The sequence below is a fragment of the Mytilus galloprovincialis genome, chromosome 12 (genome assembly GCF_965363235.1).
Source record: "Mytilus galloprovincialis chromosome 12, xbMytGall1.hap1.1, whole genome shotgun sequence".
Lineage (NCBI taxonomy): Eukaryota > Metazoa > Mollusca > Bivalvia > Mytilida > Mytilidae > Mytilus > Mytilus galloprovincialis.
In genome coordinates, this window is record NC_134849.1 from 3,483,770 (window position 1) to 3,503,113 (window position 19,344).

The 19,344-nt window shown below is 31.0% G+C and overlaps 1 protein-coding gene across 2 annotated transcripts in view; it reads right to left on the reverse strand.

The window, feature by feature from the left end:
• The window catches only part of LOC143055298 (uncharacterized), a 67,711-nt gene that overhangs the window by 21,902 nt on the left and 26,465 nt on the right, over positions 1-19,344 (reverse strand). For both annotated transcript variants that reach the window (XM_076228435.1, XM_076228434.1), the window contains 12 exons: positions 18,158-18,187; positions 16,096-16,230; positions 15,513-15,854; positions 15,180-15,365; positions 14,319-14,480; positions 9,887-9,928; positions 8,232-8,261; positions 7,012-7,053; positions 6,081-6,110; positions 4,923-5,042; positions 1,192-1,305; positions 446-595 (listed from right to left, as the gene is read on the reverse strand). In XM_076228435.1, the coding sequence (XP_076084550.1) occupies positions 446-595; positions 1,192-1,305; positions 4,923-5,042; positions 6,081-6,110; positions 7,012-7,053; positions 8,232-8,261; positions 9,887-9,928; positions 14,319-14,480; positions 15,180-15,365; positions 15,513-15,854; positions 16,096-16,230; positions 18,158-18,187 (1,383 nt within the window). The remainder of the gene's footprint in view (positions 1-445; positions 596-1,191; positions 1,306-4,922; positions 5,043-6,080; positions 6,111-7,011; positions 7,054-8,231; positions 8,262-9,886; positions 9,929-14,318; positions 14,481-15,179; positions 15,366-15,512; positions 15,855-16,095; positions 16,231-18,157; positions 18,188-19,344) is intronic.

Sequence of the window (19,344 nt, forward strand, 5' to 3'; positions counted from 1 at the left end):
TTTTACTCCTTGGTTTTGATTGTTATTGTCTGTTCATACTTTTAATGTCACAATTATTTAATATCTCTACCTGTGTGACTTTTACATTCTGAACAATTGATAATCGTCAAACGCACGATTATACGTCAGAGTTAATGTTAATATAATGACATGCCTGTGAGGCAAATGATTCGGTCCAAGTACTTAATATCGTTCAACCCTTTACGGATGGATTTAATATACATAAATAGAATACAATATAAGAAAGCAATGAATGAGGTTGTCAGATTTGATAGATGCCTTTTTGTGTTTCTTTGTAATATATTTGTCTGTTAATTTTTTCCTTATCTAATATTGACAATTTGATTATATTTCGTCATTTTATCGAAACCATAACGATTGTCAGCAGAACCTAATCATACATCTTTGTAAATAAGAGAAACTAAGGTATCCAATGCTTTCTCACCTTCGAAATAATTGTTTCCCGATACTGATTGTGTTTTGGCTTCAATAGCTCGTCGTCTGATTTCACACAACCTTCTGTCCAACTGTATTATAATTTCATCTTTTTCATAACAGTTTCTACATTCGTCCACTATTGTTTTTGAACTTAAATCTACAAGGTAGTTAATAATTTAAATGCGACCTTTTAAGTTAGTTGCAATATTGAAAAAAAAAAAAACAAACAATTACTTTAAGTATAAGGACAGTAACTAACAAATAAAGAAAAAATAATATCGCACATATATTACAACAGTGCTACTATTTACATGATACTATAACAACCAAGTTAATTATTAATTAAGAATCTGGTGTTGAAAAAAAAAAATACGAACCGCTTTCGTATATTTTTTCTAGAAAGATGTAACACGACACAAAAATAACACGAAATGCCATGATTCTGATTAAATGTGGGATTATACAATTTTTACATTTACACATACTATAATTATCGGAAGTATTCATAACCATGAACAGACAATTTTAAGACATTTCTTTTTATTGTAAATTGTAAATGTTAAAATAAGGGGATTTAACTAAATTCAAATAATGTAGATGTAGGCTTTTATTGACTAAAGTAAATTAGACATGATATTTTGGTTATTGAATTTAAAAGAGAAATGATATAACAGATACCAAACAAGTAAATATTTTATATATTCATTCACATTACAATTTATTTATGTCGCTTATCCCTTAATTTGTACTTACAGTGTGTTTGTTGTTGTTCTAAACTGCTTATGTCGTGGCTCTTTAAATCTTTCTGATTCTTTCTTAGCTTTCTGAGCATACCGGTGTCGTCTATACCAGCTTGTCTCAATAAATCTGTTATATTGCATAAAATGCAAAGCATAAAAAATAGACGAGCTTACATACCATTTTAATCACACCGATGATAGGTCAAATATGTAACATCAACCCGAAAGTATACCAATGAAAAAAATGCAATATTGAGAAAATAACAGTTGTTTCTAAAAGACAGAGTATGAAATGAAAACTAAAAACTAGACAGTTCTCAATGATTAGCAAACATCAGTATTTATAGAAGGATCTGTGACTCTAAACAGATTTCAGACTTATCTGTTTGGAAATAAAAATTATATTAAGAATAGGAGAACCAATCAAGGAATTTTTAGTTGCGAACTGTACAATCGGAATTTTGGCTTTGCAAAGTCAATTTGTTAAAAGACGCGTTCATTGAGTGAAAATTACAATTATAACGGTTTATCGAACAGCATGCGTTATATTGAAACTATGATAAGCAAGTGACATAAAAACGGATACGATATAGAATGACAGAAAACAAGAGGATCAATGAATTAGAAAAACAAGAACAAACAGAAACCAATAGGGCAATCATACATGACAGACCAAACTATAACAAACGTAACTCAATCATATGTAATTCATGTACTTAATAGAATGACATGAGCTCCACCTAAACTTTTGAGGGTAATTCATTCTTTAAAAAAAAGTCAACCTGGAATTAACCTTTCTAACAAGTACTGTTTCTGTAACTTAAATTAACTGTTTTTATATGTAAAACAAATTGCCTATTGGTTTCATTCAGAGATAATTCAACATTAACGGTAAATACATGTATAATTATTCTAAGACATATGTTCGAAAGTCAGCAAGTATATATTATGATCAAAAACATTTTCCGTTTTCTAAAATATAAGTCTGTTAGGTATTTTGTATGAAATGTTTAGCAAATTGGCATTGTGTTGTACTTTGTATTAAATGTTTAGCAAATTAGCATTGTGTTGTAATAATTAGAAAATGGTTAGTGCGCTACTGACCATAGATTCTGAATAACAATAAAAGCTGAATTAAAAACGTTTGAAGAATTTCATTTTTGCTTTAATCTTTTATATTTATGCGTAAGAAAAAAAAAGTAAAAAAACAAAACATTATCGAACTCTGAAGAAAATTCAAAGTTTCTCAGCAAATGGTAACATACATAGCTCAAACACACCAACGAAGGGATAACAACTGACATATTACTGACTTGGTACAGCCTTTTTTTGGTGTGTAGAAATTAATGGATTCAGTCTGCTTTAATAGCTAGATAAACCTCTCACTTCTATTATAGTCGCATAAATTCTAATATATTGACAACGATGTGTGAACATAAAAAAACATAATAGGTAAACATGTCAATGAGGGTACAACAGTCAAAATTGTGAAAACAATGATCGTAATCATTATAAAACATATAAAAACAAATAAATAAACAAATATAGCCGTTGACAAATTAAAGACATTGTATTGTTATAGTCTTTTTAAAAAAACAAAGATAAAAAGACCCGGTTTATAAATACTCCGTATCAACTTCACAAGTTATACATCATGGTCCTTATGTAATATCCTAGGTACTTACGTTGTTTATCGTCCTAATAACATTTTAAAGTGTTCTCTTATTTGTCTTTGCATATTATCATGATTATAACAATTATGTCCAGTGTGTTTTTTTTAATATCTATTTGGCGTGGTTGGGTACCTATAGTCAATGTGATATTGTGGTAAATTTGAACATTTTTTCTTGTATTTCATCTTCGTTTCTGTGCTTTATGTATAATGCTTATCTTTTCTGTTGACATATTTGTTTGTTTTTGTATTGATTACGATTATAACACAAATTTGACTGGTGTTCCCTAATTTATGACATTTTGACCTGTTATGCCTGTTTGTTTTGTTGACACATTGATGTCAATATGACGGAATGTTATGCAACTGTCATACCAGAAGGGGGTTTATCTAGCTATACCACCAGGTTTAATGCACCATTTGTTATACCAGGAGCAACTTGTATCAAGTCAGGAATATGACAGTTGTTTTCTATTCCTTTAACGTGTTTAAACTTTTGATTTTGATATTTGATCGCGGATTTTCATTTGAACTCGGTGTTTTTATTATTGCTTTTTAATGTGTCAGTATTTAATCAATTGTTTTAACCGCATTTAAAGCATTTTGAACTGAAATAGGACAATCTTTATTAAACATTTATTTTCTATCATCATTTGAAAATCCCTGTACCAAGTCAGGAATATGACAGTTGTTGTCTATTCGTTTGATGTGTTTTACTATTTGATTTTGCCATTTGAGTAGAGACTTTCCGTGATTTTACTTTTTGTCACAAATCAGGTTCGTCGTGTTTTTGTTGAAATTGTTTCATGTTTTGTGGTGGCTAATTGTTGTTAGCTGTATTGTGATCTATACCTGGGTACATTTACAGTATATTGACTCATGTTGATAGTTTTCTAATTGCCAATGAGATAACTCTCCATAAGATACGAAAATGACACAGAAATAAACAACTAAAGGTTATTGTACGGCCTCCAACAATTAGCAAAACCCATACCGCGTAGTCAGCTATAAAGGGCCCCAAAATGACAATGTAAAACAATTCAAACGAGAAAGCTAACGGCCTTATCTATGTCCCAAAAATGAACGAAAAACAAATATGTAACACTTTAACAAACGACAACCATTAAATCACAGGCTCATGACTTTAGACAGGCACATACATAGAGAATGTGGCGGGGTTAAACATTTCAGCGAGATCACAACTCTCCCCTAACCTGGGACAGTGGTGTAACAGTAAAACATATGAACGAACTATAAAAATCAGATGAAAAACTCATCAGATTGATAAAAGTACAAATACTACAAATACAAGTGGACGTGGCCTATTCATATATTATTTCGTATAAAACCTTATATGATTTCCGTAATTTACACATGTGTTTATATGATATTGGATGATATTGCGTACAGTAGTAGGGTTTTGTCCTGCTGATTTTGATGTTGCTTCAGAATAATAGTAGTCATTACTTTGGTACTGACATGAACATGCGGATATAGTGTTACTGACAATTTGTATTTTCACAATTTTGGAAATTGTTTAAATATAAGAGAGATTACTACCTCGTCTTTTCGAGGTCTTTATATAGTTGTTGTCCATATTGGTTAAGCGAGTTTGCAGAAGATTTAATTGTTAAAATATGTTCGCCTCTAGCATGTCTAGTGTCACTGAACATACATTTATTGTCAAAATTCAGGTGTTTAAAATCATAAATTGAACAACAAAATTTCAATGATCACACGTCTGTTGTTCATAAAACATGCTTTCAATAAGCAATATTACTCTTTTTTATGTTTATCAAACATGCTAAGCATATGTCTCTGGTCAAATTGTGTCTTTAAAATGTTTTATGCTTCTCTTGTGTTCCTCTATGGTTTTTATGTTCTGGTCCGCATCGTAATAAAACTGACATGATATTTTGATTAAAATTATAAAATGAGAATAAAATTACAAAGGCCATATGAATTATCTTTTAACATGCATGCATTGGCACCCATACCACATCTGCTTATATCTTTATATATTAATTCCTATTTGATGTGTATCTATATCGTTAACTCTTATTTGTACTTACCATATGTGTGTTCTAAACGGTTGACGTCTTCGCTCTTTAGTTCGTCTGTTTTCATTCCTAATTTTCCTGATATACTGATTATACCGATATCGTCTCCACGTTTTTTTACAAAATCTGTTCCTGGGCATAAATAACAAAATATTAAAAATTAGAGCCATTTTGTATTATTATTCAAGACTGATATATTAAAGATTTTAACCCAAAAAATATCAATTGAAAATACATTATTGACAAAATTAAAATTGTTTCTAAATAGCCGAGTATGAAATAAAATCTAATATCTAGACAATCCCAAATGATTGGGAAATATTAGTATAGATAGAAGTATAAAGTAAAATCACAAAAGTACTGAACTCCGAGTTAAATTGTGAACGGAAAGTGCATAATCAGAGGGCAACATCAAAAGTTCAAACACATAGAAAACATGGTACAGGCATGTTCTTATGAAGAAAACGCTGGTTGTATAACTAGCTAAACCGCTCACCTTTATTACAGTCACATTGAACTCCATTATATGATAACATTGTGTTAGAAAATTATTTAGATATAATAGAATAAACGTCAAATTTAGGGTACAGCAGTCAACATTGTAACATAATGCGTCATGTCACAATAACTTTCGCAATTATGGTTTGTCAACGCTTTTTCAGTTCGTACTAAGAAAGAGTTTGATTTGTTGAATATATCGTAGCTGATGAGTCTGTTTTGACGAATGCAAGTATTGCATATGCAATGTTAAGCCTATACACTATAATGAGTTTATATATATTATATATCTGGTGTACAAAAAATATTGACACCTTATGTTTGTGGCAAAACATCGTGGCCACAAGTTAATTGTTTTCTGTTTAGTATTAAATTTATATTAAGATCCATTTTGTTACAACTTGTGATCAATTTTATTTGGCAATCGCCAATGGCAGTCAGCAGGGTTAAAGAACATCAGTTGTTCGACCTGTTAGTCAAATGTGTTTTGTTTAAATATACTTTTTCACTTTTTTGGTCTTTTGGAAAATGTTGTCTGTGCTGTATTTAGACCCTTCTACAACGAAATTTGTTTTACATGCACACGTACAAAAATTGCGGTTTTTATCCAACGCAATCATAGGTTTGAACGTAGTTTTCAATTTAGACTCGTTTATATCTATGAATATATACCTTTCAATTCTATGATCTCCTCCCTCAAACCTAGGATAAATAACGTATGTTTGATACAACGGATAATTATAATTAAAGACGCATTATTAACATTCATAAAAAAAATGATATATAGCGTATTCCTTATATGCTTTTCTTTTTCGTTTAGCTTAGAATCTAGAAAAGCACATAATACGCACCTCCTTTCTAAAATAAAATGTCCCGGTTTTACATTTTTGTAGCAAGGTTTTAAGTATTCCAAAAATTTTGTAACTGCAATTGGACAAGTGTATATTTTTTCATTAGTTCGATTTTCCCTGCTTCAAGTATGCATAGTGCTAACTCTAACCGAAGTGATGGTACATTCTTGTATAATTTCGTATCTAACCGTTCTAAATCTATTTCTGATATTCAGACTACTTCTGATACTGTATTATGTTCTAAAGTGCACCATGTCTTGTTCCGTTTTACTTGTAGTTTCTCTTAACTTATTATTTGCCATTACTTATTTAAACTTCAATATTAACTTAGATTTTGTAATAGTTACATGAAAAATGATTTTTTTGCACTGCATAAAAGGCCTAGTTTACAGAAAAATGACAAGTTATCTCATTGATTTTCATTTTTTTACCACATACAGGCCTGTCGACTATTTCTTTGAAATTGTTTTCACATTGTTACATTACTTTATTGTTTATTGTTGATGACTGTGTGGTGATCTTTAGTTGCTGACATCAACATTATTTTGAATCATTTTTATAGTTTCCTGATTGACAATCATCTGTAATTTCCCAATGAATATAAAGCTAAAATACCTATACATTTCCAAATTTCTTATGTTGGCAAATAATTGAGAAATATATAACGGTTCTTTTTCCTACTTAAGGACTATTTTTAACATAGTGTAAGCCTAGTATCTATAAAAAGTTTATATACTTCTATGAATATGTACCTTTCACAACTTGTTTCAATTTAATGTTCTCCTCCAGTTGACCTAGGATAATTAACATATTTATGATGCCATGGCATATTGTGAAAAATCAATTATTTATATGGATAAGTTTGCTGTATTTAAAAAAAAAACGAACAGATGCATAGCTTATTTTTTTATGTTCTTTTTATTTATATAGTTAGGAATCTATAAAAAGCACATACGAAGGACAGTTGTTGGTTGTCTATTCGTTTGAGGTGTTTAATCATATTATTTTGTCATTTGATTAAGGACTTTGCGTTTCGAATTTTTCTCGGATTTCAGTGTTTTTGTGATTTTACTCTTTATTAAGTGTAATTGTGATGTAGTACTTTTTATCTCATTGTTTAAAGTGTTTCAATCAGTTGGTCATTGAAATTAGTCGAAAGTGTATATTTGCTCATCGTCCTTGCTTCAAAGACGCATGTTGATAACTATAGCAGTTGGTCTATTCAAGTATGATTTTGTATCAAACTGTTCTAATTTTTATTTCTGTAAAATAGAGACGAAAAATACCAAAGGACAGTCAGACAGTTCATGATATCACATTTGGTTCTTAAACGCACCCAGTCTTATTTAGTTTATTTTGTTGTTACCTCTAACTTATCACTTTTCATATAGTCCGTAAACTGGCATTATCACTTAAGATATTGTCATAGCCTTTTAAAAGAAGAATACGCAAGGGTATCATTGATTTTTTAACTGCATAAAATGCCCCTTTTTTGTACAGAAAAAATGACAGGTTGACTATTGTATTTATTTTTTTTTTTTTTCATTTTGTCCAAAACCCGGTCTGTTGTTTTGGTGTTTTTTTTTTGTGTTTTAATTTTTGCTTGTATTTAATCACATTTAGTTGTAATTTTGTTGCTTAATGTTAATGGCTGTGCAGGTATCTACAGTTATTTAAATCAACATTATTTTGACTTGTTTGAATAGATCCTGATTGACATTTATTCATCTTCCTTGTATTTGACAATAATCTAGAGATGTACAACCGTTCTGTTTTACTCCAGGAAGTTATTAATTTAATATTATATGGCAAACCTTTCGGTGTTTTTGTTTGCAAAAGCTTTGAAACTTCGTATTTTAATCGGCTTTTTAATTGGTTAATTCTATCTCCACTGATGAGTATTTTTTAGACGTAATGCGCGTTTGAATTACCAATTTCTTGGCCAAGTTTCTATACTTCTCTAAATATGTACCTTTCAATTTACTGTTCTCTTCCTTAAGACCTAGGATATAACATATAAAGATACAATCAACAGTACATATTATAAACAAATATTTACTCACCTTATTTTTGAAATAAATCCTTTTTTGGAAACAAAATCATTAATCCAACTTTTATGAATGAAATACACACTCACTTTCAGATACTTGTTAACGAATCGCACGTGGTAAAAATCGCTTGATCAGAAGTTTAATGTAATAGATATTAACATAACAAAAGACTTGCTGTGAAATTGAAACTGCTTAATAAATACAGGTAGCTCTTGTGAGAAAAAATACAGAGAGAATAAATACTTTATTCAAATAATTATAGATGGTGTGAGGTATAAATATATCGATAGATAATAATTACATGTACATGTACATTTGAACAAGGATAGATGATATTTATAAAGATAGATGTTAATAATTTATAATGGGAGGTTTTTTTTTCTTATTTGCTCTTCCCCCGACAAATGAGTCTGTAAAACTCGGTGCTCCCTTAGTAGCTTCCTAGGGCAACTTAGGGTTGATGTAACAGGTGATTATTAATAAAATAAAAAATAAAAATCTAAAGAAAATTTTTAAAAATACAAGTGCTAATTAAAGAAAAGTTATTTATGTTGATAGGTTTGATCTATTTGTAAATAAATAAAAAACGAATTGATAAAAAGCTTCTTCCTTATATGTTCCTGTTATTTCTGTATTTATTACGAGTTAGACTATTTTCGCTTTAAAGACGCATATCGAAAACTGTAGAAGATGTAAATGTCTATTCATGACATTTTGTATCAAACCGTTCTAAATTCAGCCTTGGTCCGTTTATTTTGTTGTTGCCTCTTACTTATTATTTACCATTTATTAAGTTTATTGAAATGTTAACCTAAGATATGTCATATTATTTTTTCTCAAAATGAACATGTCAGGGTATCTTACATTTTTTTTAACTGCGTCTTTAGCTTCTTTTTTTTTACAAAAATATGACAAGCTGACTCTGTATTTGTTTTTCTTTTGGTCCCAAGTCAGACCTGTCGCCTTTTTCGTTGGAACTTTTTCACATTTTGTCACGGTTTTGTTGTTTATTGTGGATGGCTGTGCGGTGGTCCATAATTTTTACATCAAATTATTATGGCTCGTTTCCTGATTGACAATCATACGCCATTCCCTTTTGTATAAAGCTAAACTAAAATGCCTTTACATTCTTAAATTCCTTATGTTTGCAAATAAATAAGAATTATATAACGTTTTTTTTTGTACCAAGTCAGGGAAATGGTCATTGTTATATTATATTTCGTTTCTGTATGTGTTACAAATTTAATTTTGTGTTTTTGTTGTGTCGTAGTTCTCTTATATTTGATGCGTTTCCATCAGTTTTAGTTTCTAACTCGGATTTGTTTTTTCTCTATCGATTTGTGAATTTCGAACAGCAGTATACTACTGTTGCCTTTATTCAATGTCTACTTCAGAACTCTTTTTAACCTAGGTTATATATGGCTAATTTATCGGAATGATGGTTAGTCTAATTCGTACTTCACTTGGTTTTCTAGTGTGTTTATTCTATTGTCATTGTAGACGAAATACGCGTTTGTTATACACTAGTGTAAGGCTAATACCTATAATAAGTTTATATACTTCTATGAATATGTACCTTTCACAAAATATTCCAATGTCCTGGTCTCCGCCCGTAGACCTAGAATATTTAATATATTTATGATAAACTGGATTCACAAAGACCAGTTATTCATATTTATAATTTTCTTATGTTGAAAAAAATATATAACACCGACTTGGTATACAGTTTGTTATTAAAATGTTCCTTCTATCCATTAATTTGGAATCTAGAAAAGCACAGAAGACACAATTCCGTTATAAAGTAAAAAGTTCCTTTTTGTTTAAATGAATAAATAAGGGTGGCTTAGATTTGTTGGACTGCTTAAAAGACCCTCTTTTTTTTACAGAAATATGACATTTTGACTCTCGTATTTGTGTTTGTACATCATTTTGTCCCAAATGATTCCGGTCCTTTTATTCGCTGGAATTGTTTTCACATTTTCATTACTTTTACATTGTGGTTTATTGTTGATGACTGTGTGGTGATCTTAAGTTGCTTACATCAACATTATTTTGATCAATTTGGATAGTTTCCTGATTGACAATCATACGCCATCTCGCTTTTTATATGAAACTAAATAAAGGCAAAAGTAGTATACCGCTGTTCAAAACTCGTCAATCTTTGGACAAAAGAAAAAATCGGGGTAACAAACTAAAACTGAAGGAAACGCATTAAATACAAGAGGAAAACAACGACACAACATTAAAATGTAACACACACAGAAACAGACTTAGCATTAGACAAAATCCGATGAGAATAACAAATATAACATCAAAATCAAATACATGAATTTGGGATAGAAAAGTACCGCGACACGTCTTATAGTAATGTAAATTCACACTCAAATATAAGAGAAAACAAAAAGTAAAAACACAAAAATACTGAACTCCGAGGAAAATTCAAAAAGGAAAGTCCCCAATCAAATGGCAAAATCAAAAGTTGAAACACATCAAACGAATGGATAACAACTGTCATATTCCTGACTTGGTACAGGCATTTTCTTTTGTAGAAAATGGTGGATTGAACATGGTTTTATAGCTCGCTAAACCTCTCACGTGTATGACAGTCGCATCAAATTCCATTAAATTGTCAACGATGCGTGAACAAAACAAACAGACTTAATAGGTAAAAATGTCAAAAATAGGGGCACACCAGTCAACATTGTGTTATCATCTTAATAAAAACAACAAATGTAACGAAGAAGCACAAAAAGGCATACATCAAATTTAGCATCCTCATTTTGCTTATATTATACGATTTTATTTATCTATGTAAAATCCACCCATAAAGGATGGAAGGTCATAAGTACTGGTGTAAAATTACGCGTTTGATATTCGCACAGGTAGACATAAAATAATTGTATCGTTCAAAGTATGACGGGATACATAACAACAAACGACATAGAAACGAACTATAATATAACAAAGGCCATATTCCTGCCGTGTACTGGACATTTTTAAAGAATAAAATGGTGGGTTGAACCTGGGTTTGTGGCATGCCAAACCTCGCATTTTAATGGCAATGTTAAATATAACATTAAAATGACAACATCATATTACAGGACTACAATACAAATAGATAGGAGAATATATGAGACAAAGAAACACACGAATAATAGCTAACAAAAGGCATCAGGTTTAAAATTCAATACGCCAGAAACGCGCCTCGTCTACAAAAGACTCAACCGTGGCGCCCAGATATAAAAGTTCGAAAGTAAAAGAAGTACAAAGTTGTACAACACTTAGGATCAAAAGTTCAAAAAGGTTGTGCCAAATACGGCTATGCTTTATTCTAAAATACATATAAATTTCTAAGTTCGTTATGTTTCACAAAATTGCGAAACCAATAACGGTTATATTTTCTACTCCGGGATTATTTATAACTTATCTTTATATCGTGAAATATTTGAAATGTTGGTTCGTCTAATGTGTAATTTTCTTGGCTTTAAAGTTTGTTGATTATATCGTCACTCACGATTCTTTTCAAGATTAAATTTGCGATTCACAAACAAAAATTAAAGCATTGAATTTTTAGTGAGAATAAGTACTTCAAAAATATGTTTCAATTTACTGTTTTCCATCTCTAGATCTAGGATAAAAAAAGTATGATACGATCGCTAATTAAATAGCATTTGTTAATATTGATCAGTTTGTCATATCTTAAGAAAAACAAAAACCGAATTGATATATAGCTTATTAAGTCTTTCCACTTTTCTGTGGAAAGACTTATTGTTTTTCTTCTGATTTTTTTTTCTTCCGCCAAATTTTGTTCTTGCGATGAATGTTTGTTTCGCAATATGTCGCTTAGATATTTCTCATATGGTATCGTATAGTTTATGCGCTTTTAAAGTTCACCCTGCTAAGGCAAACCATTTTCTTTTTAAGAGTTATCTTAATATTCACTGTTTACCATGTGTGTGCATCTCCTTTGTAACAAAAAAAATAGCGATAATACTCCTTTTACAAATTGTTCTTTACATCCTCAGGAATTTTTGTCTAATTTGGATCGAAGCGATTCGATGATTTTTTTATAGGAGTTATCTACCCCTACACAATGAATGTGTCGGTATGTGTTTTCAACTCATCGACCGTTAACCGTATAAGCCTGGGATATTTTTATTTGAGGCCCCTATGTCCTAACTTAAAAAATGAGGTCAAGGTCAACGGTCAAGGTCAAGTTCTCAATTGTGACTTTTGCTTGATTTTGCATTTTCTCAGCCACTTTGAAAGATATATATAAAAGAACAAGTGCAAAATGTCTGCTTTATTGTAATGAAGATATGCTACATTTAGTCTGATACAATTTAATGGCATCTTATAGGAGTTGGTGCCCTGACATGTCTTGATATGAGGTTATTTGATTATAACTTCAACTAAGTTCATTATGAAGGCATTTGACCTTGTACAAAAGATAAGGTGACAAATGACCTTGAAAAAGGACTACCGGAAGTGACCTTGAGAATAAAATTGAGAATGGAAATGGGGAATGTGCCAAAGAGACAACAACCCGACCATAGAAAAAAACAACAGCAGAAGTTCACCAACAGGTCTTCAATGTAGCGAAAAATTCCCGCACCCGGAGGCGTTCTTCAGCTGGCCCCTAAACAAATATATACTAGTTCAGTGATAATGAACGCCATACTAATTTCCAAATTGTACACAAGAAACTAAAATTAAAATAATACAAGACTAACAAAGGCCAGAGGCTCCTGACTTGGGACAGGGGCAAAAATGCGGCGGGGTTAAACATGTTTGTGAGATCTCAACCCTCCCCCTATACCTCTAGCCAATGTAGAAAAGTAAACGCATAACAATACGCACATTAAAATTCAGTTTAAGAGAAGTCCGAGTCTGATATCAGAAGATGTAATCAAAGAAAATAAACAAAATGACAATAATACATAAATAACAACAGACTACTAACAGTTAACTGACATGCCAGCTCCAGACTTCAATTAAACTGACTGAAAGATTATGATTTCATCATATGAACATCAGGCACAATCCTTCCCGTTAGGGGTTTAGTATCACCATCATAAAATATATGATGAAACCGGAAGTAGCCTTTTTTGCAATTTTTTCATATAAAAGTACAAAGAATCCATATATTTTGCTATATAGATACATAAACTTATTACTGAAGACTAAAAATGACTTCCAACAAACCGGAAGTGGCCAATTATCTCCCATTCTACATACAAAAGTATATAGAAACTATATATTTTTGGAATCAGTGTGAAAGAAGCTATCATATGAAACCGGAAGTGACATTCATTTCACCGGAAGTAGCATATTATCTTCCTTATATCACCCATAAATATAAATAAACCATTATTTATCGCATCAGTATGAAGAAACTATCTTATCAAAATTTCTTTGATGTGGAAAGACTTTCAATTGTTCTCTGAATTCTTTATATGTTCCTTTCATTCAAATATATTGGAATGTGGAATAGAAACGTGTTTTCCATATAGCATTTTCTATTGCATTTTTTGATGTATTGCAATAAGTCTGTCATTGCAATTAGACAAAAGAATATTTATTTTTTTAAAAGTATGATTTGGATGTTTTACAGAAGCATAGGGATAACTGTAGTAGATATTATTGTTAATTATGAATGTATAATTTCGTAACAAACCGTTCTAATTGTTTCTTGTAATTATACAGCTGTTGGTATTATACCCAGTTTAGCTCCGTTTATTTTGTTGTTGCCTTTAACTTATCATTTGCCATTTATTCAGCTATAGCAGGCACATACGAATATTATGCTATTGACTATATGATCTTCCACTATTTTGAAAATCATTTCAATTTAAAGAACATAGCTTCCTCTTTTAATAAGATTTGTATTTTTCAAATATGTTTGCATTGGCTAAACATTTGCAGCAAAATCTAATTTTAATGCTCATAGGTCTATTGTATATACGAACCTTCTAGTTATTACCGTTTATTATGTTAATTGTACGTACTTATTAATTCACCCATATACTGTTCTTTCTGAGTTTTAAACATTTCTAATAATTCATGTTCCTCCTCTAGGGTTCTGATTATATTGTCCTTGTCGTCACAATATTTACATGATGGTTCCGTAAAAGCTTCTGTGGATTCAGGTTGGACAACTTCTGATGTTTCTTAAAACGTGACCAATCATTACATTTAAATGTTAAACATTCAAAATGAGAAGTTAAGAAAATCAAAGGAATTACACTGGTAATGAGCACTGTTGCCAGGTTCGCGTATTAATATTTGGTATTTGCAATACATGATATGGGATCTTTAACCCTAATGTTATCTAATTATGTATCGGAATTGGTAACGTTCGTTTTCTTAAGGATGTTACATATTCTGATCAAGATAACATGCTTTTAAAAATATTTTTATCAAGTGATAACAAAACAGTGATAAGAAAAGTAGGGATTAGCGGACACAAGTTTAAATGGCACTACATGGACATAACCAGAGAATTCCGAATGTCTGAACACACAAGATAAGCCAACATCCCTTAAGGAACGGACCACAATTGATTTTAGCTAAAAAAAAAATTCTTCTTGTATATTTTTGATGACTAGTATCAACAACATATCTGCAGAATATAATGGACGTATCAGTAGTTGTTATAAACACACTTGAATGTTGTTGCATTTTTGCATGTGTTGGGTTGCTGTCAAATTGATATGTAAACCACAGATGTTTTATTTATCATAGACGTTGTATCCTTTGACTATATTAGTTTCATTTCTTTGACAGATAAAACATTTGGAATATCAACTGTTTGCCACTTCCAGTAAACAATTGTAGAAAAATTTCTCAAATGAGTTTATTCTTATTACCTTTTTGTGAGTAAATGTCCAGTTCCGATGGGGACTCAATCTTTTCGACAGCTGCTGTGGATAAATACTCATCGGATATTGAGGAACACTCATCGGATATAAAGGAACACTCGTCGGACAATTGTGTTGTATCATTGTCACCGTTCGAATCGTTTGCGAATAAGCATTTTACAACTGCAAACTGATCTACAAAACACAATAAGAAAGTAAACAATATCATTGTTATTCAGGTTAATTGTGAATAAGTTTTCGTCCTACATAAAACAAAACCAATATTTTGTTAGAAAAGATTCAACTAGAAGCGTTTTCCAAAGTATTATTCAGTGTACATACCTTCTGTGAGAGGACTTTCAAACTTCAAATTAACAGTAACAGTATCTTCAATATCTACATCAATTCCTCCAGCAGTTTGCATAACTTGAACTAATGTAAGAATAGCTGCTTTAAAATTATCGACACTGTGTAAAATTCCGGGTGTGGCCTTCAGTTCCAAAATGATGCTGTTGACTCTTTTCCCAGTAATTTCGATTGTGTCTGTCAATGCTGCTTCTTGTGAGCAGTCATTGTAAGTTGGACTTTTAACTTCTGGAGGAAGATTTTCAATGATTTCATTTTCTTTGTCTTCAGTCACGAATGTTTGACAAATTTTAGCAGTCATGTCGACTTTTCTTTTATCTGAAATAGAAATATATAGCAGAATGTGCTATTTAGCTTTGATGTTATAACTTCTAGTTTATAATTTCTAATTTAGGAATATAGAATTATCAAACTGTTTTTGTTTAAACCTCGTACTACAATCTATTAGTCAATACCTAAAATGAACATACAATGTTACGTATTCCCCCATATTATAATGATCTGCAGTACTCATAGTAGTTTCCAAACCTCTAGTTTATACATAATCTTAGTTTCTCACCTGGCGATTCTGTAGACTTTTCTATTTGCTCCGTATTCATAACCAGATCAACCTTTTGTTTACCAATGTAACCTATCAAAATTGTCGTCAATTCTTTTACATGTTTTATTTCTGTCTTCACATCCATAACTTCAGCTAGTTTAAAATAAATTTAAAATTGTATTAGGAACAAAATGTTGTCCTCTATGTTTATATACAATTTAAGATGTTGATGCAATTCATTTATAATGTACATAATTGTTCATGAAGCAGGTATCGTCGTTTGAAAATGGCTGCACTTAGTCTTACAATGGGCGCAGTCTCGTTCCGACTTATAAAGAGAACCTATTTTATAATTTCATTCGTCTTATGGAATCATCTATTAAAGTCTTCTTGCACGAATCTTTTCATTGAAACATTTGGTTGGATCGCTGATTTTTGAATTTTGATTGGGTAGCTGCATTACAGTATATGCTGTTGCAATATGATGTTCAGATGGATACATGGTATCTCTAAGTAAGAAACAATCACGAGGAAACGGAAATATATCATGTGAACCGATCGCATCCTTCAATGTGTTAGTCATGCGTCATTGTTATGACCTTGGAAAAGAGGTTTGATGTATTTTGTTTTCTGTCCTATGGCTATTATGACTTGTATATTAATACAGTGTATATGACATTGTCCACTATAAAACAATTGAGTTTTTTGTTTGGCAGATTTATTCTTTAGGAGGAGGCATTAATAGATCCAACTACTTCTTCCATTTCTGGCCGATCACCCTTCGTAGATTCCCATTTTTCAGTTAAAGGCCATGTTATCATTTATCTTAATGTTTGTTGAATGAATACATGTATAGCTTAATGAATTAAATGTTTACTAACATCAAACATCAAAGCCATTTGTTCAAATGTAGGGTAAAATCTTTACCAAATCAAATCCATTAAAATTTTATTTTGCAAACTTATATGTACCGCTCTTATACTCTCAGGTGTGTATTTTTATTCTTAATTGTATATTACTTGTGTTATTATATTTAATAAAAAGTAAAATCACAAAAATTCTGAACTCCGAGGAAAATGTAATCATCGGAAAGTCCATACTCACAGGGCAAAATCAAATGACAAAACACATCAATAACGAATGGACAAGAACTCTCATATTCCTGACTTGGTACAGGCATTTTCAAATGAAGCAAACGGTGGATTAAACCTGGTTTTAAAGCGCTAAACCTCTCACTTTGTTGGCAGTCATTGCGTCATTGTTTTGACCTAGAAAAAGAGGTTTGATGTATTTTGTATATTTAATACTCGTTGAATTTCACTTTGTTACTTAGATAGATTCATTAAAAATGTTGATTTGAAGTTATACTCCATCTAGTGTAATCAAATTTCACACAATATGATAGAGTTTACCTCAATGCTTTTTTTGGTTTCGGTATCGGTTTCGGTTTCGGTATCGGTTTCGGTTTCGGTATCGGCTTATGGTGAACATGTCTAGTATTAAGAAAGGTAACAGTGGTATAAAAGTCATCAATCGATTGAGATCCGGTTAACACACTAAAACTGGAGAAAAAACCTATATTATCAGAGGGAAAACAACACACATCCACTATCTAATGACCAATACGCCAAAAAGGAGGTGTATTCATTGTTTAACCCAGTGAAACTGAAATATCCACTAAGATGCAACTATCTAGTTTTTGATTGTGTCATCTTTTACTTCGGTATGGGCATATTCCATTGTCAAAGACACCTTGTTGAAAATGATGAAAATGCTATTGGGGAAATGCCGTAATTAAAATATGTCAAGTAGGGACCGTTTATCTATGGGAGGGTTTTCTTTATAACACCGAAGTCCTGGTTTTCTTCTGTTTGGTAGGTGTAGATATTGTTTAATAAATATTGTTTGCTACACAGTTATCAACATTAAATATTCTAAACATTTTAGGAAATTGGTATCATTATCGTAAATGATCAGAATCTTTTTAATGAAATGTGTCTTTTATAGTGTAATCAGACTTATTTAACGTTTTGAAGATCACAATTTGAAACGATTTTTGTATATTGCTACTCATATTTACCTCTTAGTTTTCTATTATCTTCCATAATATCTAGAACATGTAAAAGACAGATACAATGATGACGTAATCATAATTAATAATGCATACTGCTATGTTAAATATACTCAGAAATATAACAAAAGACAACAGAAGTATATCGCTGTTCGAAATTTATAAATCAATTGAGGAAAAACCAAATCCGGGTTACAAACTTAAACTGAGGGAAACACATCAAGTATAAGAGGAGAACAACGACACAACAGAAACACAACACTAAAATGCAACACCCACTGCAACGATATGTAATATAACAATGACCATTTTCCTGACTTGGTACAGGACATTTAAAGTAAAAATGGTGGGTTGAACCAGGTTTTGTTGGTAGCCAAAACACCCGCTTTTATGGCAATGTTGAATATAACTTTAAAATAGCAACATTGCATGACAGGACTGCAATACAAATAAATTGGAGAACATACAGGACCAAGAAACACACTGATAATAGCTATGAAAAGGTACCAGGTTTATAATTTAATACGCAAAACACGTGTTTCGTCCACACACGACTCATCAGTGACACTAAAATTTTTTGTTTCGTTTCCAATAATTTTATCATTGTTATTGTAGTGATATTTTTGTCTGGTGAAAAATAAATAAAATGTTCAACCATGGACATTTGAACATGAGCGTAGATTAGAAAAGACATTTCATTGTAGACATTGAGACATTCAGTCATGTTTGTAAAGTTTATGAAACAATTACTTTGATTTCATCATTCAAATCCAATATTTAGCCCAATTTTTTTTTAAAGAATATCAAATAAAGGCAATCAATATAAGAAATGGGGGCCTGAGTCTTATCTAATTAAGGATAATGCGAAATGGATGCGTAAAAAATGACAAAATCATGCACAGAATAATACCTTTATAAAAAAAATTATAAACACCACGTTAAATAATGTCATGCACTTTTTTGGATTCACCTTCATCAGGAACGCCAAACATTTGAAATCCGCGGACGTATAAGTACAGGAACTGTTGAAGAGCTATATGATACATTAACCTAAAGTCAAAAGCCAAATTCATCTAAAGTCAACTTTACCTCCGGGAGTTAAAACCCTAGTTTCTTAATAATTTCAAAACGGACAATTTTTAAAAAAGTTTGTTTATTCCTTTCAGTATTGAAGTTATGACTACTGAGCTGATGAT